At 36.4% G+C, this 25,693-nt stretch overlaps 2 protein-coding genes across 3 annotated transcripts in view; one reads left to right on the forward strand and one right to left on the reverse strand.

Annotated features, from left to right (window-relative positions):
- Window positions 1-2,513, forward strand: part of MTTP (microsomal triglyceride transfer protein) — a 47,869-nt gene extending 45,356 nt beyond the window's left edge. Inside the window, exon 18 of the mRNA XM_010340127.2 lies at window positions 1,174-2,513. Coding sequence (XP_010338429.1) covers window positions 1,174-1,345 — 172 coding nt within the window. The 3' untranslated portion in view covers window positions 1,346-2,513. The remainder of the gene's footprint in view (window positions 1-1,173) is intronic.
- Window positions 2,514-5,800: 3,287 nt separating this feature from the next.
- The window catches only part of C3H4orf54 (chromosome 3 C4orf54 homolog), a 30,699-nt gene continuing 10,806 nt past the window's right edge, over window positions 5,801-25,693 (reverse strand). For both annotated transcript variants that reach the window (XM_039468015.2, XM_074396496.1), the window contains exon 3: window positions 5,801-18,782. The gene's annotated coding sequence lies outside the window, so the exon portion shown is untranslated. The remainder of the gene's footprint in view (window positions 18,783-25,693) is intronic.

Genomic DNA, 25,693 nt, shown 5'->3' on the forward strand with positions numbered 1-25,693 from the left:
GCACATTTACTGCCTGGTATCTTCACAATGAACTGCTGGACAAAAGAGTTCAAATAAAACACCTGGCAATCCATTTACCATCTTTAAGGGCCAAAATGAAATCACAGTTTTTAAGTATTCAGTATAAGAGCAACTTGGCCCTGTTTAGGTTTTGGCTCAAGTTTCAAAGTTTGGGATTTTGAATTTTTTTAAAAATAATGGTTTTGGTAGAATTTTTAGTGTTTTAAAATACAAAGATATAATTTCCATGTAACTTTTCAAAACTCTCTTCAACCCTAGATCCTGATTTCCATTTAGGCTGTGTTATTTGAATTTTGTAACCATTATTTGTAACAGTACCATCACACAGAGCTAGAATGCTTTTGGTCTAAGTAGCACTGCCCCTTTCATAGTAGTTGACATACACTAACCATAAGGGTCATTTCTATACTTAAAACAGCAAGCCACATCTTACATCATCTCCTTTGATAAGTAGACCAGAATTGAGTACCTTCATTATTTTACTGACATTTCATGATTCATGTTAAAAATGCATCAATTACATCAATAATATAAATGAAAATATGAGTGGATTGCATTTTCACAGAATGAAAGATTGTGCATTACAGTTAAACTACTAAGCTGTTACTAGCTTGTGTTAACGCATTATCTAGAATAAACCTCCACAAATGCATTAAAAAAAAAAAAAGTTCTAATGGTTGAAATGCAGTGACCACCAACTCAACCACATGACTAATTGGTTTGGTTCCACATTTCACTTGGGCCAGAGCTCTTGGAATGTTTCTCTGTCTGCGTTCTCTGCTTAAATCCAGTTGGACTTGCTTGTTACTCAAAAGGAGAGTGCTCCCAGGTGGGGCTTCTGGAATGAAGAGTGAGACAGAGCATGGCCTGCAAAGCTTAACAGTATTTCCAGAAAGCTGAAAGGAATTTAGGCTTTCATTCTAGAAAAATGTCTGGCAGGACCCCCGTATCTCAGGCATTTAAAGTGTTTCTGTTAATATAAAAAGAAATGAGAAGAAAATCACCCATTTATGGAGTGGCCTCTGACACTCATATCCTTTCTCAAATTGCTTTGAAACAGAAACTTTCAAGTATACATTAAGTAACTTGGCTGGAGAGGTGTAGGGTGACTTAACTGTGTGTAATTCTGTTATTGTTGCTCTTGTTGTACAGGCAATTTGAGAAAAAGTATGAAAGGCTGTCCACAGGCAGAGGTTATGTCTCTCAGAGAAGAAAGGAAAGCCTGTTATCAGGATGTGAATTCCCACTCCATCAAGAGAACTCGGACATGTGCAAAGTGGTGTTTGCCCCTCAGCCGGATAGTACTTCCAGCGGATGGTTTTGAAACTGACCTGTAATATTTTACTTGAATTTGTCTCCCCGAAAGGGGTATGCTGTGACATGACTAAGTACTTGCTCTCTGAGAGCACAGCGTTTACATGTTTACCTGTATTTAAGATTTTTGTAAAAAGCTACAAAAAACTGCAGTTTGATCAAATTTGGGTATATGCAGTATGCTACCCACAGCGTCATTTTGAGTCATCATGTGACACTTTCAACAACGTTCTTAGTTTTCTTATACCTCTCAAATCCCATTTGGTACAGTGAGAATAGTTATTCTCTAAGAGGAAACTAGTGTTTGTTAAAAACAAAAACAAAACGACACAAGAAGAAGCCAATTTTGTTTCAACAGTTTTTGGATCAATATATATGATGCCTTTGATAGGGCTTCCTTAGGCATGACAGGAAAACCAAACATGTTGCCTAATCAGAAAAAAAAAAAAAAAAAGAAAAGAAACAAACAAACCATTTTTTTTTCTTCCTTTTTGGAGTTGAGGGCCCAGGGAGAAAGGATAAGAGTTTTAAAACACTTTTGTTAGCCAACTTCAAGAGTTAATATTTATGTTTCTGTTATTGTTAGTTTTATTAAGCCTTAAGATAGAAGGCACATACAATTAACATCTCATCTTTCTGCTGACCATGTAGTGAGGTTGCTCCAAAGACATTCAGATCTCTACCTCCAACCCTACAAAAATATTAGACTTAGAACAGAGGAATCAGAAAAATTAATTTGAGAAACTCCATTTGATTTTTCTTTTGCTGTGTCTTTCTGAGACTGTAATGTGGTACACTTTCCTGTAAGAGACATCCTCACATATTAATCATTTTATCTTTGCCTCACCTTTTTGGGGGTGAGAGCTCTAGTTCATTTAACTATAATCTGCACAATAGCCAGGATGACTAAGAGAACATTGCTACAAGAAACTGTGTATCTGGATTTCCAAAATATGAAATCAATAAAAGAACATCTTTATTTGTATGAGTTAAAAGAGACATGTTGAACATTCACAAATATTTATTAATAAACAGAAATGGTGATAAACCCAAAACAAATAACAGGTGCTCATTTTCCACTAAACATACACACGCAAAATGAAAGTTTAGCTAGCCCACTATTGGTTGTAAATTGAAAATGAAGTGTGATAAAATAAATATGTAGAAATCACAATGAATTCCTTTGGTCTTTCATTACTTCCAACACTGTATTTCTCGTCCCTGCCACTTTCTGAGCCTAGACACATACACAGTGGAGCCTCTGCAGCAATATAGGGAAGGCCAGTTTCTCTAGATGGGAGCCCAGACCCTTTTGGAAAATGGGCCACTGAAAATATCAGCAGTCAGAACCTCTTCAGGACCTGTGAGCTTGAAAACATGCCATAACCCCAATTTTCATAACGCTCTGGACTGGCCTCTTTACTGTCATGTTACTAAAAAGGAAGAAAGGAATCAGAAACTAAAATGGTGGGTGGTACATGGGAGGTGGTAGCATCAGCCTTGGGGAAACCACTCTGTAAAGATGCTGATGCCACAAGTAAAGTGAGTTGATCTGGGGTACTAAGCTGAGGACACAGGCACTTCAGCCCTGTGAGGTTTAACAAATCACAGCTGCCTCTGTGAAATGTAAAGTAATCATTTACTTAACAGTGATGACTGTGGTGCCCTGAATGTTAGTGTTTTGCTATATCCCAATTGTCTACTGGGCTACTGAGCCAAGATTCTGCCCACCTGGTAGAGAAGGGACATTCCTGAGCAACTCTAACATGCTCCAGAGAAACAAGAAAACAGCAGCACAGGGCAGTAACTCCTTTGTAGATAAACAAGATAGAAAATGAAGAGGGGGAGAGTGATAGTCCCTATTTGGAAATAAGATATTGGAGCCAGAAAAATAACTTTCAACCTCATTTGCAGTCCTCAAATTCTGACCACTTCTGCATTACAAATGTTAGCATCCAGATGCACTTTGTCTTCTGAAAAGACGTCTGTTTGGGAATTGTATAGTCCCCTAATGTGAATTTCCAGTCCTCTCTGCAGTCAGCTCTTTCCTACAAGCCTTCAGATGATCCTGGCTTCTTTTCTTCTGTGAAGTATTATTGTCATTCCCTGGCTCATGTTGCAGTTCTGCCTGTGACAAGTTGCTCCCTGCTTCTCTGAACTGATCATCTTCAAGTAAGTGTTAAAGCTAACACTTACTGAGTGCTTATTATATGCAAGGTATTTTAAAACATTTTTATACATTAATTTAATCTTCACAACAACTATATTTAACAGGTAGCATTATTTCTATATTATAGATCAGCAGTAAGAGAAGTATTTTATGAGCCACATAGGTAATTTGGAATTTCTAGTAGCCACATTAAAATTGTAAACAAAAACAGGTGAAATAAACTGTAGTTATATATTTTATTTAATGCAATATATCCAAAGTATTATAATATCAACATGTAAGTAATAAAAAAAATTATTAATGGAATGTTTTACTTTTGGGGGGAGGATTAGGTCTTCAAAATGTGATATATGTCTTATATACAAAGCACATCTCAGTTTGGATGAGCCATATTTCAAGTGTTCAACAGATGCATGTGGCTAGTGGCTGTTGTATTGAATAGTACAGTATTGGACACACAAGACATTAAATTCGCCCCACAGAACATACTTTCTGACTTAAAAAGTGAAAGAATGAGAACTCAAGTATAATTAGTTTCACCTCAGAACCTGCTCTGTGAACCCACTGTAGAATATTTCCTACATACTTTTGGTTTTAAAGATTTGCTGCTAAAAGAATGCAGACAGTAGGTTATGAAAATGACAAAGCCCACCATAATCAACTTTGGAACGTTTCTATCATTCCAGAAAGAAATCTGTACCCATCAGCTATTACCTCCAATGTACCTATCTCCAAGCCCTGGGAAATCACTAGCCTACTTTTCGTCTATAGATTCATTCTGGACATTTCATATAAATGCCATCATATATACTATGTGGTCTTTTGCGACTGGCTTCTTTCACTTAGCATTGTTTTCAAGTTTCATACATGTTGTTGCATTTATGGGCACTTTAATGTCTTTTATGCTCAAATGATATTGCACTACACCAATATGCCATGTGTTTATCCATTCATTAGTTAATGGACATTTGGTTTGTTTCCACCTTCTGGATATTATGAATAATTTTACTATAAACATTTGTGTACAGATTTTTTAGTTGGCGTATGTTTTCATTTCTGTATACCTAGCAGTAGAATTGATAGATAAAAATGGTAACTCTATATTTAACTTTTTGAGAATTGACAGAATTTTCTCCAATGTTACTGAACCATTTTACATTCCCACCAGCAGTGTAAGGGTTCTGATATTTCCACATTTTCATCAACACTTATTAATATCCTTCTTTTTGATCACAGTCATCCTAGTGGGTGTGCTTTCACTGTATTTTGAATAAATAAAAAATGTATCTGGCTGAGTGTGGCAGCCCACACCTGTAATCCCAGCACTTTGGGAGGCCACGGTGAGATGATTGCTTGAGGCCAGGAGTTTGAGATCAGCCTGAGCAATATAGAGAGACCCTCATCTCTACAAAAAAGTAAAAAAAAAATTAGCTTGGCATGGTGGCACATGCCTGTAGTCCCAGTTACTCAGGGGCTGAGGTGGGAGAATCGCTTGAGCCCAGGATGTTGAGTCTGCAGTGATTCATGATGGTGCCAATGCACTCCAGCCTGGATGATGGAGCAAGACCCTGTCTCAAAAAAAAAAAAAAAAAAAAAAAAAAAAAAAAAAAAAAAAAATTAAGAACTTAATATTTTAGCTCTTAAATTCGTCCATTATGGTTAATTTTTTATATAGTATGAAGTAGGGGGTCAAAATTTATTTATTTGTGTATGGATTTCCCATCACTATTTGTTGAAAAAACAATTCTGTCCCTATTGAATTATTTTGGCATCCACAAACATGAAGGCTCATTTCTTGATTGTTAGTTTTATTCCATTAATCTCTATGTCAATCTTTATGCCAGTACCACACTTCCTTGATTACTGTTGCTTTGTAGTACATTTTGTACTTGCCAAGTGCGCGTCCACATATTTTGTTATTTTTAAAGATTGTTTTGGTTATTCTGAGTCCCTGAAATTGCCATATGAATTTTAGGAAAAGCCCGTCAGTTTCCACATAGCCTTAGCTTGGATTCAAATAGAAATTGTGTTGAACCTGAGCATCAAAAATTAATTATATTGTCTCCAGGTCCATGAACATAAAACATCTTTTCACTTAAGCACATCCTGAATTTTTTTTAACAATGTTTTGTAATTTTCAGTGTATAAGCTTTGCACTTCTTTTGTTAAATTTATTTCAATATTTTATTCTTTTTGATGCCACTCTGAATAAATTTTTGATTGCTTGTGGCAAGTATATAAAAAAGTTTATTTTTGTATAATATATTGCTCATATAAAAAATAAATTATGTTGCAACCCTACTGACCTCATTTATTCATTCTAATATCTTTTGGTAGTAGATTCCTTAGAATTTTCTGTATAAAGAATAATATCATTTGTGAATAGGTATAGTTTTACTTCTTGCTTTCCCATATGAATGATTTTATTTTTATTTTCTTGACTGATTGCCCTCGCAAGAACCTCCAGCACAATCTTCAACAGAAGTGGTGAGAGTGGACATAGCAAAGATGATAATGCTGGTGAAAAGGGTGGTGGTGGTGACAGCAGTGACAAATACTAATAACCATGGGACATGAAAGGATGGCCCAAATCATTTGGCAGTAGCTCTAGTTCTATTTTCAGTAAGTAATATACAGTTGTTCCTCGGTATCTGTGGGGGATTGGTTCCAGGACCCCTGTAGTTACCAAACTCTGTGGATGCTCAATTCCTTATATAAAATGGCATAATGTTTGTATATAACTTACACATATGCTCTCATATACTTTAAATCATCTCTAGATTACTCATAATACCTGATACAACATCTAAACATCACTTCATTCACATGGGTTCAACTTAGTAGTCAGGTGTGGGGCAAATTCAAGGTTTGCTTTTTGAAACTTCATAAAACTTTTTTCTGTGTATTTTTGATTCTCAGTTAGTTGAATCTATCCATAGATGCAGAATTCATGAATTATGAAGTATCGTGAGTTTTGCTGTGCTTTAAAACTAATAAAAGCTTATTTGAACATTTAAAACACTTCCAGGATAGTCTAGATGCCTGACTACATAGAGAAGAGATACACAGGTACCTATCCCAGCATTAAGAATATGTTTGAGATTCAGATTGGTTGAAGCTTCAGTATTCCTTGTCAACTTAGTCCTCACCCAGAAGGAAGTAGGGAGAGAAAGGAAATAGGACAGGGAGGCCTGGCTTAGAAATCCAGTTCAACTACCTACTGGATCTTACACAGGAGTCTCTTCTCTCTAACTCTCTAGAATTGGTGCAGAATGGCATGAAAACATTTTTCATGTGGCATCCAGGAAGGTGGGAGGCAGGGGATTACAGCAGTGAGGAGATTTGGAATAAGATATTCTTGCATATGTGAAATTTCACCTCTTCTTACTAATGCTAGATAAACCTTCAAACCTCTCAGCTTCCACATTGGGAAAATGAGCAGCATCTCATAGGTTGTTGTGAGGATGAAGTAAGGTAATGTGCAAGTTCCTGGTACATAATGAGCACTTAATAAGTACTTATTAATATTAACTTTTCACGTGCAGTCTTATACAATTTCTGAATAAAGCAACATTTTATGTTCTGACTCAATTGAGTGAATCTATTTTCTGGACTTTCATGCATGAACATCATAAGTTTTGGAACAGCTACCAGTTTTGTTTGTTTATTTATCATGAAAACACTACTTGCACATTATAAAAATTATTTTTCTGTTTTATAAAAACATGACTTTCAGCCACTTCTCTGCATACCTAAATTGACCTCAGATTTCCTGATCCTTTCTTTACCAATTTTTTTTGCCTTTGTCTTCTGTAAATATGGTAATTACCAAGAAGAAAGGATAAATCTTTTCACTAGGGGGCATGAAATGAACCTAAAATTTATCCACAAAATAAGAAAGTTCTAGTAGAAAGTTTTTGGAGAAAATAGTAAGAGAACTCTACATCATAAGTGAAATGGATAGGATTTTCAAGAGGAAAGAAAATATCAGAAGACCTCACTCCAGCTCAGTCATTCTCCTTTAGGACTTGAGCAGATTGTCATATGTATGTTTAAACTTCTACCTACGCTCAGTCATCATGTTCCTTAACATCAGTTTCTCCTTCCATGTCAAGGCCCTGGTAAGAAATAGTGTTGTTACATGAAACTGAAACTGGGTAATTTGAGGAGAGCTCAATAAACTCTGTAAAGATGTGGGCAGGATATAGAAAAACTGCAAGGGATGATGCAGCTCCCTGAGGCTCCTAACAACAGGGATCTTGAAAGGCTAATGGAGGGAGTGATTATTGGCACCCAGAATGCTGTGTGGAGCTGTAGCCTTGGGTAGAGGGATACAGCCACTGTCACCATCTCCACTAGGTGGAAACTAGGGAAACTGTCTTCACTTTCTTTCATCTCTCTGTCTTTTGTTGATGGTACCTCTTAGCTGAATCAGCTGGAGCCAGAGAGCAAGAGTGCCCTATTAATCCAAACTATACACAAAGCAGGTAGAAATAGTCGAGAGCCGTTTGGAGGGGAAAATGGAAGAAATCTGGCCAAGCTTATATGATGAGTCCTTTTCTACAACTAGCTAATTTATTTAATCATTTGTCTTATGCAATATAGAGCATCTATTAGAATCAAGAAATGTACTAAATTTTCAGAAAAAAGCAAGATATGCTGCTTTATCCCAAGAAACTTAGTGAAGTGAGGGAAGCAACACACCTAAAAATAATTTAGTACAATCATATAAGTGTTGTAAAAGAAACATATTCAAAACCCTAATGGAGCATAAAGGGAGAAAAGATAAAGAAATTGTCATCGAGGAGGTGATATTTGAATTAGGCCACATGGTTCCTTTAACTCAACCCCAGCTGCTACTTAACCAGCTGCTACTTTCCTTTAACTGTGTATTAGCTTCCCTTACTGTCCATAACATCTAAGATCCCAGAATAGAGTCAGATCTGTTGATCTTCTGCTTGAGCGTGCAGAGAAATAATCTGCAGTCTCATAGAGCCTGCCGTAAAAATTGCAATTCTATTTGATGAGAGTAGAAAAGAATATAAATATTTAGATTGACAGAAATTTCACCATTTGAGGTATATTAGCTAACCATTTACCTCCTTTCTTGGCCTATCTTGGGATTCTAGTTAGTCTATGACGTTAGTAATCCTTTGCTACCTTCGTATTCATAAAAGCTTAATTTATTCATAGTTAACTGGAGCATGATATAAATGTGTAAACTATTTTCACCTTTCTATTTTTAATAGAAAGATTCCTGCCATAATCTTCTAGGATTACATATAAAAGTGTGTACATTCTCTTTCCAGAATAGGCTTTAATTATAAATTACTTGATTTCCTTTGTTAGTAAGAATGAGTCACTGTCATTAGGTTTGGCAGTATCTATCTTTTAAAAATACTTCTCCCACTCAATTTACCTGAAGATTAACCATGTAAACAGTCATAGAGTAAAATTTCAGGATGCAATGAATCTTTCAAATTGCCAAGATATACCCAGAAATGCGTAAAGGTAGAGATGCTCTCATATATTCCTTAAATGGTGAAACTCCGTCTCTACTCAAAATAAAAAAATTAACAGGGTGTGGTGGTGGACACCTGTAAGCTACTCGGAAGGTTGAGAAAGGAGAATCACTTGAGCCCAAGAGGCAGAGGTTGGAGAAGGCCTAGATCATGCCACTGCATTCTAGCCTAGGCAACAGAGTAAGACAAGAAGAAGAAGAGGCAGACATTCGCTCTTTAATGAGATCTGAAGAAGTTATGGTAAATACAAAGCACTTGTTAGATGAGCAGACAATTCCCAAGAATTAAAATTAGTTAACATGCCTAACTGAAGTTTTCTCTCGCTTTATAATTTAGTAAACATTTTGGATTATACTTGTCAAGTGCCATGTACTGCTCTAGGCCGTTTATAGGTATTAAATCAATTCCTTCTCATAACAACTCTGTCAAGTAGAACTATTATTATACACTCCTTGTTTAGGAAGAATCAAAACACAGAGAGATTCAGTGACTTGTCCAATGTTTTTCAGCTGGTGAAAGGCAGAGTCTGGTTTTAACTCTGAAGGATTTAACTCTAGAAGAGTCTCAGTCTAGAGTTCAAGCATGTAACCATTGTGTCTACCTATGGCAAGATCCAGTCTGAACTCATAAGACTAGAATTCAATTCTCTCCTCACATTCAGGTTCCACACTTCATGCTAGCCTTCTATGCATTACTCTTCATGAATATCACGTTTCCTGCCCCTGAAACATGCACTGTCCCAAACAGATCTTACCCTTAGCTGCTTGTTTCTTTGTTCTTGCCTTCCCTCTTTCCTTCTGCCCAAATAAATCTTACCAAGCCCAGCTCCTATTACATTCCCTGCATATAGAATCTGCCAGCTCTGGAGACACCTGCTTCTCATGTATGCTTATTAAATATACCACCCAACCGAAAATTAACCAAACCAACTTGAGTGACTGCCTTTCTCTGCTCCCTTGTCATTATTATTTAGAATTTTTATTTTAAAATTACTTATGTAAATATCTTTCTAAATAAAGTGTAATCTTCTCAAACTCAGCATTATGTATATAGCCTCAATATCTTCCATGTGCTGTATAGTCTGTGTTCAATGACTACTGAGTTATTCTCTATGAATATTAAGGGCATTCATAACTTACACACTGCTCTTCAGGATGGCCAAGATGCCATTTGAAGTGGGCAGATTTCTGTTAGAGTCTCCATAGCAAAGCAGTTTACTCTCCCCTCATGCCCTGGTGCTCTGACGCTTTCCTCAAAAGAAGAAAAAGATAAAGCGTCAAAAAATAACGGCCAGATTAAATTTATCAAAATGGAAAGAAAACAATATTTTAAGAATTGTCTTTATAAAACGTTCACCAAAACCCTAAGAGCAGAGTTTTCTACTCAGGAATATTAGCCTTGCTGCTGTCCAGGAAGATGACCAAACTGTGTTGCCAGGGCACAGTGTTCCAGAGCAGTGGTTCCCAAATTTGCATGAGAACCACCAGGAGAGCTTGCTAAAATACAGATTGTAGCTTCTCACCATTCCCTGTCAATTTCTGATTTAACAAGTGTAAGGTGGTCTAAGGATTTGCGTTGAAAACAGGTGAAGTTTCCCATGCTGTTGATATGGGGACCACACTTTAAGAGCCCTATGCTAGAGAAACTTGACCCAGGAAAGAAGAAAGACAACTACAATCATAAGACTACGTAAGACCATTAGTCCATTACTCTTTCCTTACGTTTGTAAAGTAGCAAGGGAGGGAAGTGTGAAAGTAAAAATTTATATAATGCTTTTTGCAGTGAAATACTTATTTCTGAAAATCACAAGGAGCTGCTCATTCTTTCACCTTCAAGATAATTTTAAATAAGTGAAGTGCTAAAATATGAGGTTTCTAAATGGAGTGTTTACATGGCAGCTCTCATTACAATAGAATATTTGTAAGGAGCTGGTGACTTAAGTGTGTTTAGGGATGGTGGAATTGGGAGATGGTGGGAAGGAGACATCTCAAAATCTCATGTGTTAAAATTTGTAAGAATGCTCATGCCCTTTTGTTCAGTAATTCTAATTAGAGGACTTTACCTTATGAAAATAGTCAGAGATGCTTACAAAGATTTATGTTCAAAAATATTTATTGCAGCATCATTTTCATAGCTCCAAACTATAAATACTCTAAATAGGAGATTGATTAAGCATACCATAATATAGCCATATGAGTAAAAATATATGGTAGTTAAAATTATTCCTCTAAGAATATTAGAAGACAAAGAGATAGAATATTGGCATGAGAAAATGGATGTGCTGTGGTCAAGAATAGGCTAAGGCCGACATCTGGTCCAGCATGACTCAGCAAGTTTGGAGCACAGGTTCTCAACTCTGCTCATTATGTAACCATGTCACATGAGGGACATTAGGTGATCACGCATGTGAGTTCACACTTGGCTCGGAGCCACTATTATTTGTAGAAGGTATAATTATTCTCCTAACGCTGTACATATGGCTCCTGCCTGAACTCACTTATGCCCAGAGAGTAAAGCCATGCTGAAACAGTCTATGTTTCCTTGAGTATTTTTCAGCTACCTGCCACTCGCCCACTGACTCCCCTCGGACCTCAGAACCTGACAATTGGTAAATGAAGAGGCACAGTATTATAAAGCAAAATTGTAGACAACAAAATAGCATGCAAAATGTCAAATACACTTTAAAATATTTATTTTCTAGAGGCAATTCGTGCAGTGGGTCTCTGAGTAAAAATTTTTCCCCTGCTTTTTAACTTTTAAATATTGTAATTTTAAAAATTGTTTTCAATGAATGTATACTATATTTGTAAATATAATGCATACGAGGAATCCCAATAAATGGTTGAGTATTTTTAAGTACCCTGCGTAACAGTGAATTTGAAGTTTTCAGAAGCAGAAGTGCTATAATGGAGAGGTGCATCATAGCAGTTAATGCTTCTTGAATGCTAACTATAGGCTAGCAGTATACATAATCATCTCATAATTCTCTCATTATAATAATACATATGTCATAAATATGTTATATTGCAATATTGTGCTTCTGTATATTATACATATACACACACACTATAGTATTTTATATACTATTAATGATAGTACTATTACTAAACATATTTCACAGAGAATATACTGATCCAAGAACTGACTTTAGAATTCCTTTAAAAAAAGTAACTGTTTAAAAACACCCTTTAATGAGCATGGTGGTTTTAAAACATGTCCGTCAATTCTTTGGCACTCCACCCATTGGGAGGTGGTATTTATGTTCCTGTCCATTGAATCTGGGTTCTGTGATTTCCTGTCAAATAGAGATGATGAAAATGATGCTGTCAGTTTCTGAAATAGGTCTTAAGAAACCAGCACTGTCTGCCTCCTGTCTCTTGAAATAGTTGCTGTTGAAACCCAGCCACCATGTTTTGAGGAAGCCCAAACAACAAGATGCCCAAATGAAGAGGAATCAAGATCCTTTTCTCTTAGGCCCTGCTAAGCTTCCAGCTGACAGCTAGCATCAACTGGCCAGTCATGTAAGTGTGCCATCTTGGAAGTGGATTCTCCCATTCCTAGACTGATGCTGTGTGCATCACAGCCAAACCTGCCATGCTGAGTCCTGCCTGAATTGCAGATTCGCAAGCTAAACAAATGATGTTTGTTGTTTTAGTCACTAAGTTTTGAAGTAGATTGTTTCTCAGCAATATGTAACTAGAACAATGGGCATGCCTGGTTATGAAAGTAAGATCTTCTGGACATAGTGTAATGGATCTGCATCTGTAGGGCTTCATTAGATAGGTAAATTACTTTATACAAGAAATGACAGGAACATGGATGATTGGGAGAGGGCTCTAGCAATTAGGAGTATCTGGAACAAAAATGAACTCAACAACCAGTGAAAATGATCTTGTGCCAGAGATGGCATAGGGTTACTTAAGAATAGGAATGCCAGGTGTACGCTAATGCAGCTGCCTGCCGTATGATGAACCATCTGCTAATCTCCATCGAGTTACAGTAAACCTTCAGCCAAATCCTGTCACACATACCATCCCTGTGTTTGGAATACTCAGGATTGGGTGAGTGTGCTGCAAGAAGGCTGGTGGGACAATGCAATGCAGAGAAAAATGGTGCATATTTATGCAAAGCGGAGACTGTAGTTTAAGAATTCATTAGAAACAAGAGTTAGCCAGAGGTGACTCAGGAACACATAACACCTCAAGCTGTCCTTAATTTCCTTTATTGCCTTATATTCCCCAACCACTAGACAGATGTGAGGAACCCTGGATGTCTTTCTTTGTGGAATATGGGTTCAAGTGCTTTGGAGCCTTAATCTTAAGACTTATAGTGATCTCAATTGACTAGCGGATTATTTGAGGGGCATGTTACAGCATTAATCTTCACTGTGCAGTAGGTTTCCCAAAGGTATGTCTTTGGTACATAGTTTTGAGAGGGATGACCACATTACTTTCTGGGGCATCAGTGTGGGCTCTCAGGGACACATATCATCTGTGTTGCTCTTTGGTGTCAGTGGAGCATCAGACACCTTGACAGGTGCTCCTCACAATGCTACTTAATAAGGCAAGCTCAGGTCAGACTCCTTAGGTTAGCCAAAATACTCTGAGTACAGGAAATAAAATACTCTGGGTACAGTCGAAAATCAATACCAGACTTCTGACCTCCAGAGTTGTAGGATCATAAATTTATGTTGTCTTAAGCCACCAAATTTGTGGTCATTTGTTGCCACAACCCTCAAAAATGAATAGTATCTGGATGTGAAATACTAATAGAGTATTTTCATTAAATGAAGGATTTAAGCTAGAGAAAATGAAACTATCCATAACTTGTTTTATGAGTTAAAATAAAGACAAACAAAGCATGTTTTCTTTGAACTTACTTTTACCGGGGAAAAAAAAAAACAATAAAACATTTTTTTCAAAAACAGTCAAAATAAAAGACCATTACACAGGATTGCACAATCATTTACAAATGCTGGCAATTATAGGTAAGTTGACCAGTCTCACAGAATCCTTGTCTAAATCGTTTACTCCATATGCAATGCACTGAAAATGTGATTCTCAGTGCTGTTGAGATTCAAAGTCCTCTTGACTGGATTCAAAGTCTCCTTGGCCAAGCTCATTGCATTCTACAATGAATCACATCAGACCTCAGGTAGAAACTTTTCCACCACCAAGATTCCTATATTGAGAGCAGTTTAAAACTTCACATTCTTCCCATTTACCACCAGCTTCTTTCATAGTCAGGGGCACAACATTATCCAATGTCCTTCCCTATTAATCACATGATTTACTCTCCTCTGTTCCAACATGACTTCTACATCGTTCACATTCTTTTCAACCACTGCTGTCTTTACTATACAAAAGTATGATTTATGTGTAAATATAGAAACACACATCTTCAAAATGGGGAAAAAAATAGAGCATCACCTGCTATGGATACAGGCACCATAGGTTATTCAGGGAGCCCTGGGAAGGACTTTTTGCTATTAACAGTAACTGTAAAAAGCAATTAGGAAACTTAAAAAAAGAAAAAAAATCAAATTTGATGTGTGTGTTTTATTCTGCACCATTATGAATTAAACAGGAATAAATCTAACAATGTGCTCTAGTTGCAACACGAAACACTGAATGTTAGCAGCTTACAAATGCTGCTCTGAACATTCAGTTCTCCTCTGAGACACAGGACATACAAAGGAGTTCAATTTTCAGACTCTTCCCCCTGGCCTAGTACTCACACGTGCCACAGACGGACATGTTTCTTTCCCGAGAGGACCAGAGTCTACAGTTCTGATTAGATTCAAGCTTAAGGCATCAATTAGCAACTGCTACATACTTTATTAATGATTTTATGCACCTGTGAGGTCTACTTAGGACCCAGAAGTTAGTTAAGAATATATAAGCAGTGTCTTGATAATATATATCTTATTTCTATATATATCCTTAAAATTATGTGAAAGCCTAACATATTTTGTGAATTTGATTTTTATAAGCAGTTTTCTCAAACAAACTTACACAAAAAATTTCCCCCTCAACAGTACTGGTAAAATACAGGGCACCTTTTTCTTTCAAGTATTTGGGTGAAATAGCATACCCTGAGAATTTGGGGTGCAAACCTACACCTTGTAAACTGTAGAATGAAACTCCTCAAGCACCACATAAGAAAATGTATACCATGATAGTTTTTAAACACAAAGACTATTATTGAATGTTGTTTCCCCATGCACATATACATACTTATCATGAGATTATAGTCAGTCTACTTAGGAATCAATAGTGTCCTGTCCTGCAGTCCAAAGTATTGTTACAGGTAACGTGAGCATTCAATTTGTAGCAAACACAGGCTTTGATTTCCATGAAGTATGAAAACAATTAAAATGTGTCTTTTTGAGAGGCAAGGATGATAATGTCAAATTTGAAAGTAAGGAAAAGGAATTTATATCACCAGATATTTCCAGTGATATAAGGATGTATTAGAAATGCGTGTCAATAGTTGAGATGGGTTATAAAGGTATAAAGTGTAACTTGCTTTATCTTGTTTACTCCATGATAAATGGACATGTAGACAGCCTATCTGCAATGTCCTTACCTGCATATCTGGGCCTTCCCTTAATCCTGAGGACAATTTCAGTGAGTACTTAAAAAAAAATACATTCTGGTGAATTAAATTTTTATAGGGTTATAAATGTGTTTAATTTTCCAGAAACAATTGAAATGGGGCATATTTCAAATATTTTATCAAGAAGTACAAAGTGGCTCTTCTGGAAAACAGCCTCACATATAACCCTAAGAGGATATCATGAAAGCCAGACTCAGCAATTCTGATTAGATTCAAGCTCAAGGCACTATTTAGGAAATGTTTTACTAATGGTTTTATAGCAATAAAACATAAAAGGGAAGTTCAGTAGCTAAAGGGACATTATTAGGGTAATAGTTTTTTGGGTCAGAAGGCTTAATAAACTCTTGTTTGATTCCACTTGGTTGTAAAAGGAAGAGTATTATCACTTCATTCAAATATTCATGCAGCCTCAAGAAATGACAAAACAGTGAAAACAAAGATTAAGATTTACCTCATGCCCATGAAAATATTTTTCCCTATCACTTGAGGTAGTGACTGGCGTAGCAGCTTTGTATGATTTGGTGAAATAGAGAACTATAAAATTATCAATAGAAAACATATTAATAGAACATTATTTAAAAGCTGCATTTTTTAACCACTTGGACATCACTGTGTCCTTGGCAACATCTTAAAAGGTGGAGCCTCTTGCATAGAACAAACAAATGAAAACCTGTTTCTTTCTTTCCTTAGTTTGTGTCCTAATTTACCTCAATGTGTGAATTTAAAACTCAAATCTTCTGGTGATAAACACAGATACATAGCTTATGGGTCCCAAACCCTCAACTCTACCACATTTTCTAGGAAAGGCATTGTCTCTCTTTTTGAAGAGTTGGCGAGCAGTCACTACTCAACATGGCCACTGGGTTTTCCTGAAAATCACATGTGGCTTTAAACCAGTCTTAACAATTTTGGTACGATCCACCCAAATCCTATACAGGTCTCACCAGGTGTATTCAAATACTGGAGGTTTCTTGGTGCTGCTTTCAGTAAAATGAGTGTAAGATTTCTGAAAGGGATTCTACTTTCTTGGGTCAATATTACGTTTCCTCATACGCAGCAAATCTCTCCTGAAAACGAGGAAGCTTTGATGTTGTAAGATTTGTTCCCCAGTGGAGAAAAGTAAGTTCTAGGGGGAACTGATTGATGTCCCTGGGTAAGAAGACCTCTGTGATAAAGAAATATCTTTTTCTTGAATTTGGCACAAGGGCATCTTTCTTATACACAGAGGCTATGTCTCATATTTCATGTCTCATAAATGCTATAGCTTCATTTCATAGCTCAACAGCACAACAAGCAATTGAATTGTGAGCTATTTCCACTTCAAACCTTTCCCTATACCCAAGAGTACTTTTTTTCAGAGTAAGATTCCTTAAAGGAAGTCCCTGAAAGTGAAATTAAGTTTTTTTCAAGAGTCTAAGAAGGAAAGCATAACTACAAAGTAACAAGATTATATAAATCATACAAAACTCAGCCTTGTAGTTTTTTACTCACACTTTTCTGATTAGATTCAAGCTCAAGGCACTATTTAGGAAATGTTTTACTAGTGGTTTTATAGTAATGAAACATAAAAGGGAAGTTCAGTAACTAAAGAGACATTATTAGGATAATAGTTTTATGGGTCAGAAGGTTTCATAGACTCTTGATTGATTCCACCTGAGTTGTAACAGACAGAGTGTATGACTTCATTCAAATATTCATGCAACCTCCAGAAATGACAAAAGAATAAAAATGAAGACTGAGATTTGCCTCATGCCTGTGAGGTGAGTAAGTGCTAATAATTAATAATTTTATGCTACTCATGTCAAATAAAGAAATTTTAAGCAGAAACCAAATATTGCTGATGATTAAAGTAACAATAGGGCATTTAAGAAATTACCAGAATACTTTATCTTTAAACAAATTGGTAAATAAAAGAATATTCTTTAAAAAAAAAAAAACCTGGGAAAACATTCAAATTATTACTTTAAAAAGTAACTAAGAAATGTTTTAATGTAACATTTACCAAGTATATATCAACACACTTATTATGAAAAGCTAAATATCTGTTCAATCAAGTCTTCAAGACTCACTGTGAACACTCATTCAAACAGCCTTCAGAATTGGATTACAACTGAGACAGTACTAAACGTTGATAAAAGATTCCGTGATTTGGATTCTTGACATATCTTCTAATCTGCCTCATGGGGAGCAAGTGCTGTAACTCTAGGTTACTGTCATGGGACAGTGAGGCTAGGGTTGGAGTGAATCGGAGCCACTTAATTAGTGCCATATTCTTCTCTACTACCCCAAAAGGATCACTCTTCAGACTCCGAACAATCCATGGGAGACAGGTGTATGGAGGGAATTACTGAAGAAAAGAAAAACGCTATACATCCACATAAATAATTTGATTCTTAAGGGAAAATAGATATTGTATATCTTTCTGAAACTAGGTACTTAATTTTAAATGCAATCATTGGCTCTCCAGTATTTCAAGCCATTCTATTTTAAGGCAACAAATAGTATCATGACGTTGTACAAATGGGAAAAGTAAAGCACAAACATTAAAACCACCATTTTTCACAATCACATTTGAAATCATGCCAAACCCAATAAAAGAACACATAGAGCATAACCAAGAGAATGAATAGGCTTGGCTGGTATATGATTCAAAGAGCAGACCACCATATTGAAAACTTAAATAAGTACTACAACTCAGCCAGCTAGTCTTGGTATTCCAAGAATCTGTAAAGAGATTCGTAATCCAAATTGCTGATTTGCTGGCTTTGTTTACAACAGAGCCAATCCCGTTCTGTTGCATGTTTTGACTGATCAATGGGAACAAAGGAATTGTTTGCCTAGTCACAAGTGCAGTGAGGAAGGAAGTGAATAGAAAGCTTATATCCCGTGTTGAAGTATAAAAAGAAATAGTAGTAAAGGGAAAAAATGCAATCATTCAATCAACTTAACAAAATTAAAATAAAAACTGCCTTAAGAGAGTTGTTCAGGAAGACATAGAAACTTACACACTTGGCTTATAAGAAGCAAAAATCAAGAATAACACATGTGGAAGAAGTTTTTCAGATGAATTAATTCTTAGTGCTATTACAATGCAAATTCCAGATTGAAGAAGAATAGTCCATCTTTTTGTCTTGCTCCTATAAAATAAAAAAACAAATAAACAGAAAAAATAGTCAATGAAAAGATTGCTAGTTCTAAAAGCAAATTTCACTTTTATGAAGCAAGAAAAATTTAAAATACATTTTATTTAACTATCTGGCTAATTTCAATGTTAATAATGAAGTTAACATTTTTAAATGTGCTTGGCAAATGTGCTTATGAACTTACTAAACATTATGCCAACTTCAATAAATTGCCCCAAATGGAACTTGAATCAAATCTAATCAACTCTTCAAAAATGATTTTAAAGTTAAATGTTCAATTTCATTGAAATCACTCATAACAAAGATAATATAATAGATATATTTCTAATATTAGCATGCAGAAATATTTAAGCTAAATGGAAACATCTGAAGTTTAGTTATCAATCTGATTAAATGAGTAAACTCAATACTGAGAATTCTTGTAAAGAAAATGACTAGCACCTAAATTATGTGGAAATTCACATAGTACGCTTTGTTCAAAATGAGATGTACTGTTAGAATCTAATTTAGTTACTAAATCCACTCTAGAACAGTATTGGTATGTTCGGAAGCTTACTGAAAGTTAGCCCTTTTGCCTATCTCCATATTAAGTTCTAGTATATCTACTAGAACTTTGCCTAAGTAAAATTCTTAGGCAAAGTTGATATTTTTAACATTTGGGAGTTGATATTTGAACATAACATTATGAAGACAGAAATAGAGTGGCCTACAGGTAATATTTGTTAGGGATTAAGAAGACTCACATGAAGAATAACCTCCAAGAGTTATCAAATAACAGCTATCTAGCCAATCGTATGCACCCAGAGTAGCAAGGCAAGGGACATTTTAATTCTATCATCTAGAAACAGAGCTGTTTAAATATGTGTTTAAAAAAGAAGTCTATAAGAATAATTATGTTTTTAAGCTCATATGTATACACTTAATGTTTATTTTATTGTGTTGTATTTTATATTGAGGGATGACCTTCAAGATAAAAGTGACTGTTGTAAATTTGGAGACCTCTCTTTAGCTAAATGTAAGTTTTTCTACCTTAGGACATAAAAAGCAACAATAGGAACAGGAAATTTAATTACAAGAGGGAGAAAAGAAAATATAAGACTCAGAAGAATAATTATAATGTGGATTCTGGGATTTTACAACAACTCTGGCTGAGTCCTATCACAAGGCAAGATTTGCGGAGACTTCTTGGGCAGTGAGAAGACATTAAAGGGAGACAGAAAAGAAAAAAAGTCAAGAGAGAGAGATTGCATTATAGGATGGTAATAGTCTGAGAAATGAAGGAGAAATCTGGTTATACAATCTACTAGGATCATATTTAGGGATTGATAGCACAGATACCTCCTTTTTGGATAGTCACAGAATATCGCTTCTGCTTACATTAATATCAGGAGAATTTTGTTTGAAATTGAAAAGTAATAAAGTTGTTCCCCATTCCTAGTAAAGAAAAAGTAATAAAAATTGCCAATATAGCTAACCTGTTAGAGGCCTCACAAACATGTACTGCAGTAGAATGGATCATGAAGAAGTCAGTAAAGACGAAGGGATGACTACGCTGTATCACCAGGCAGTTTAGCTGGACGACTTCCCATGGTTTTAGGACCAGAACACATGACAGATTTGAACAGGGATGCTGGGTCAGATTTTCCCTTTCTCCACGCCAGCCTGTGCCCAGACAGAGAGGAAAATCACCACACACAGCTGGCAAGCTATGCCTAGAGTTGTATAATATTCTGGAAGGCCTTGGGGGATACTAGAGTACCCTGACACACAGCCAACTGGCCTGCCCTGACAGATCAGCCAGCTAGCTCAAAGAGGACTGCAGAACTGTGGACACTGTCTCCAGTTTGGGGAAATACAGAGCAATCCTGGGCACAGGTCTATGATACTTACCTTGGGAATCTGCATTGATAAGGGCTGATTTTCCTCTCTGGTGAGCGTCACTGAGAAGATAAGGGGATTCTGAGGCATTTATGAGGATCTAGTCTCAAGGGAGCTTGGACACTTACTACGTTGCCATGTACTATATGCTCTGTCTTCTGTCATGGTTTTATAATTCAGTCTTCACTACTCTCCTGAAACATATCCCCATTTTACAGGTGAGGAAAATGAGACTCAGTGACAGCAAGTCACTTGCCTAGACTACATTGTGACTAGTAAGATTAGTCACTTACACTAGTAAGTAACAGTATTAGAATCTGAGTTGGGGTTGCCTGACTTCAAGGCATACATACTTGTTCTTTAGGAAAAGCCACACAGCTCCCCTTCAACTAAAATGCTTTAACCCACTAGCATCCAAGAAGATTTCTCTCCTACTTTTATATCCTACATTCTACTGCTTTAAACAAAAATTATCCCACCACTGGGAACTACAGCTTTTAGGAGTCCTTAAACTGGCTCAGGTTTCTTTTTGCATACAGTGTTCTAAGGATAGCTAGTTGTTTAATCAAATGAAAAACACATAGAATTTTAGTATATACTGAACACTGAAAGAGTCAGGGTCAGTTTCTTGCCTTATTCCCTTCCCCTGACTTTTCCCCTAAACCACAAAACACACACGCACACACAGACACACACACACACACACACACGCCCTCCACAGCAGTAAAATGGCCAGAAGATTCTATTTCCTCTGAATGAAACAGAAGTTTGGAAAATTAGCAGCAAGGCAGCCAGTCAAATTCCAACTGTGTTCTCTTTCCCCATCCACAAGGACTTTAATGTTTCATATAATTAATTCTTTAGTGGACTGATGTGTAAAAATGCAATGGCTGAAAAATTTTGAAGAAGTTAGGTAATAAGAAAGTCGTGGCACAAAGAACAAATAAGGGAAGAGGGACAATTTACAACAAAGAACTGGGATCAGAGCGCAGAGAATAAGACAAGTAGGTAAACAAGGGAATGCTCTGTAAGAGGAAGGGCCACGGAGCTCGAAGTGCCTGGATTTCAATAGCTGTTGATCTGGGACAAGTTAATGTTTCATTTATCAAACAGAGATTAAAAATAGTACCTATTCGTGTTAAGAATTAAATGGCATGATGTTAAGTCTTGGTATATACTAAGTGATTAATACATATTAGTTATTACTTTTCACTTTTTATTATTTTTAGATAAGTTAAAAAAGAAAATATAAAGGCAATAGAATTTAGATAAGTTAAAAAAAATTAAAAGGCAATAGAAGAGAGATACAAAACAGCAAGCTAGAGAAAAACCACAATGCAATTAGAGGGAAACGGAGAAAAGAAAAGGCAAAAATAAAAAAAGACATTAAGAAGATAAAACAGCAGCTGTATATAATAATTGGGATGGGAAGTCACTATCAAGTTAGTGGGAAAAATAGAAATGAATTTATCAATTCATGAAGGTAATTATGGAATGAAGTGAAAATACAATGTCTAGTTGATAGTCTGCAGATTAGCTACCTGGCCTGCGTGCGCTTGGGGCAGCAAAGTTCCTGTCCCTTGGATGATGTCCTGGGCTGGCTACAAGTACAGTGCTTTAAGAACATTCAGGGGAGGGAGCCGGAGGACCCACCAAGTCCTACCCTTTAAGCTGTCTAATCTAAGATAAAAACAAACTACGAAAGTAGTTAGGAGAAGGGAAGAAGCAAGGTGGTATGGCACTGAAGTAAATCAAGTTGAAATGAAGGGAAAATGAGGAACCCCAATAAGGAATAAACTACCAAAAAAAAAAAAAAAAAAAAAAGGAAAAGACCGAAAATAAATTATCAAGCAAACGGCAAGGGAAAAAAGAGACTAGTGGGACAGCCACCAGGAAGTAAGTCCATCAAAGAAAAGTGGCCTTAGGGAAAAAAGGAAGAGCAGAAATGGACAGCAAGAAGAAAACGCCTGTGCACCACTGCACTCCAGCCTGGGCAATGTAGCAACCCCACCTTAGAATGGGAAAAAAATTTTGCAATCTACCCATCAGACGAAGGGCTAATATCCAGAATCTATGGATAACTTACACAAATTTACAAGAAAAAAAACTCATCAAAAGTGGGCAAAAGATATGAACAGATACTTTTCAAAATAAAACATTTATGCAGCCAACAAACATATGAAAAAAAGCTCATCATCACTGGTCATTAGAGAAATGCAAATCAAAACCACATTGAGATACCACCTCACACCAGTTAGAATGGCGATCATTAAAAAATCATGAGACAACAGATGCTGGAGAGGATGTGGAGAAATAAGAATGATTTTACACTGTTGGTGGGAGTGTAAATTAATTCAGCCATTGTGGAAGACAGTGTGGTGATTCCTCAAGCATCTAGAAACAGAAATACCATTTGATCCAGCAATCCCATTACTGGGTAGATACCCAAAAGATTATAAATCATTATATTATAAAGACGTATGCACATGTATATTTATTGCAGCACTGTTCACAAGAGCAAAGACTTGGAACCAACCCAAATCCCCATAAATGATAGACTGGATAAAGAAAATGTGACACATATACACCATGGAATACTATGCAGCCATAAAACAGATGAGTTCATGTCCTTTGCAGGGACATTGATGAAACTGGAAACCCTCATTCTCAGCAAACTGACACAAGGACGGAAAACCGAACACCACATGTTCTCACTCATAAGTGGGTGTTGAACAATGTGAACACAGGGGCAAAGGGAGGGGAGTATCACACACTGTGGCCTGGGTGATGGGGGGTTAAGGGAAGAATAGAAGGGGGTGGGGGGACTGGGGAGGGATAGCTTTAGGAGAAATACCTAATGTAGATGATGGGGTGATGGATGCAGCAAACCATTACCATGGCACATGTATACCTATGTAACAAACCTGCATAATCTGCACATGTACCCAGAACTTGAAAGCATAATTTAAAAAAAGAAAAAGAAAAGGGCTCTGGAACAGAATATTTAGGTTTCAAGCCCCAGTTCTATGACTAAGGAAGGGTCACTTACCCTCTCTGTGTGCTAATTTCCTCTTGCAATTTTAATACAAAGAGACTGGCTTTGATGATCTAAGGACCAGTCTAGGACCCTCTTAGAATACTCTAATAAGACAGCTCTCCCTAAATCTAGCCCTTACTCTTCCTACTTCAGTTGCTGATGCATGGGGCCCTATTCAGCGGGTAGAAGTAACTCTGGGGAAGTAAATAGAAAAGAAAGACTAGCAATGCAGGAGCAACAGAAAACACAGGGAGAAATAAAGACACAAAGTCATAAAAAAAAGGGACATTCAAATGAAACAAAATAATTGCAATTCTCTTAGGCTGATATCCACTATATTAACAGGCATTGTACCAATGAAAATTTTCTTTTGATAATATTACATATTTATTTTATCTTTATGCCCTTGTAAATGGTATTTAGTATCAACTCAATTAAAATCTTAAAACAAAAATATAGCATCTAATATGTATTTTTATCTAACATCTGGATATGTCAGGAAGGGAAAAATGTAGCCGTCTGCCTCAAAAAACAGAAAACTAGAAAAAAAAAAAAAAAACTCATTCAAAAGTAGTCAAAGATCCTGTGGAGGTGAACCATCAAAAACCAAAATAGACAGACAAAAACATCTAACAACAGAGAAAAAGAAAGTGGTGAAGTTTTGCAGCTGGTGTTCCTATCACACTGGTGTGTTGCAGTTGGGTTACTGCAGTAGTCATCTGGGCAGTTGGGTCCCAGGTGGTACACAGCCTTGTCCAGTAATCACAATGTGAGACGGGAGTACTAAATAATAAGAAAATGAATAATCTTATTATCTTTTTAGATGGGCTCTGGCAGTGGCAAAGTCTGAGTGAGAAGTACTGGAATACTGACCACAGGATGAAGAGAAGTGAGAAAAACCCACCTATATATATATATTTTTTTTAAAAAATAAAGGAACATTTATAGCAGAATAATCAGAAAGAGATAACAGCAGCTGTTTATGTTCAAATATATAAGGGGAGGAAAAAAAGTGAAGCTCCCTGTTGCAATGCAGTGCTAAAAATAGATGATGAAATATTATTTGAACTGGAAGGAATCTTAAAGGTTATGATAGTTCTTGAACACTTGTTTTGCAGTTTTGTGTGTACAAGTCTGTTTCCTGCTGGAGTGCAGGCCCCTCACTTATGTTACTTGTTTATGGACCCACCACGGAGTACACAGTGGCTGACAGAATGTAGGCACGTAATCCATGCTTGTTGAATTAGTGCATTTTCTTGAAACATTCATTTTGCAAATGTCCAGAGAGGCAAATGGAAACACAGATGGTTAATGGCCAAATGCCACCAGAGAGCAGATCCTGGGTGTCCTTGCCGCCAGTTCAGAGCTCATCACACCTCCTTTGCTGTCCTTTTTTGCTCTATGCATCACACCAAGGAACACAGAGTGTTCTGCAGGGAGCATGGTGTGGCCCAGGGGTTAAGAGCTGGTTCCACAGGTTCTGGTTCTGTCACTCTTTGGGACCTCAGCAAAATCATTCCTTTTTAAGTCCCAGATTTCTTCTCTTGTGGTCAGATAAAATCATTTACATAAATTCTCATTTGAAAGGGGAGCATAAACCTACCCTACCTCAAAACTAATATCTGCAGTAAGTGTGGTTTTTAAAGAAAATTTTGACCTGAAATCACATTTCAAGATTTCTCACAATGACCATCTATAACAGCATGTTGAAAGATCTGAACACTGACCATCTATATGAACATGTTAAAAGATCTGAACAATGCTTACAATTTTTTTTTTCACAAAGAAAAGAATTAGACACTTAAAAAAAACCCATCTGGTTTTTCTTTGGAGAGTGGTACTGAATGTTCAAAAAAGTGAGTTTTGAAGGATTTTTAATTCATTATTTCAATTTGGCTAAGTCAACTTTTGCCTGCATACAAAAAGCTAATCTTTAGTTTCCAACCAGATTTGACCTTTCTGTCTATCTTTAGGGCTTTATTTACTAAAA

Source organism: Saimiri boliviensis, chromosome 3, assembly GCF_048565385.1.
Source record: "Saimiri boliviensis isolate mSaiBol1 chromosome 3, mSaiBol1.pri, whole genome shotgun sequence".
NCBI classification, from domain to species: Eukaryota; Metazoa; Chordata; class Mammalia; order Primates; family Cebidae; genus Saimiri; species Saimiri boliviensis.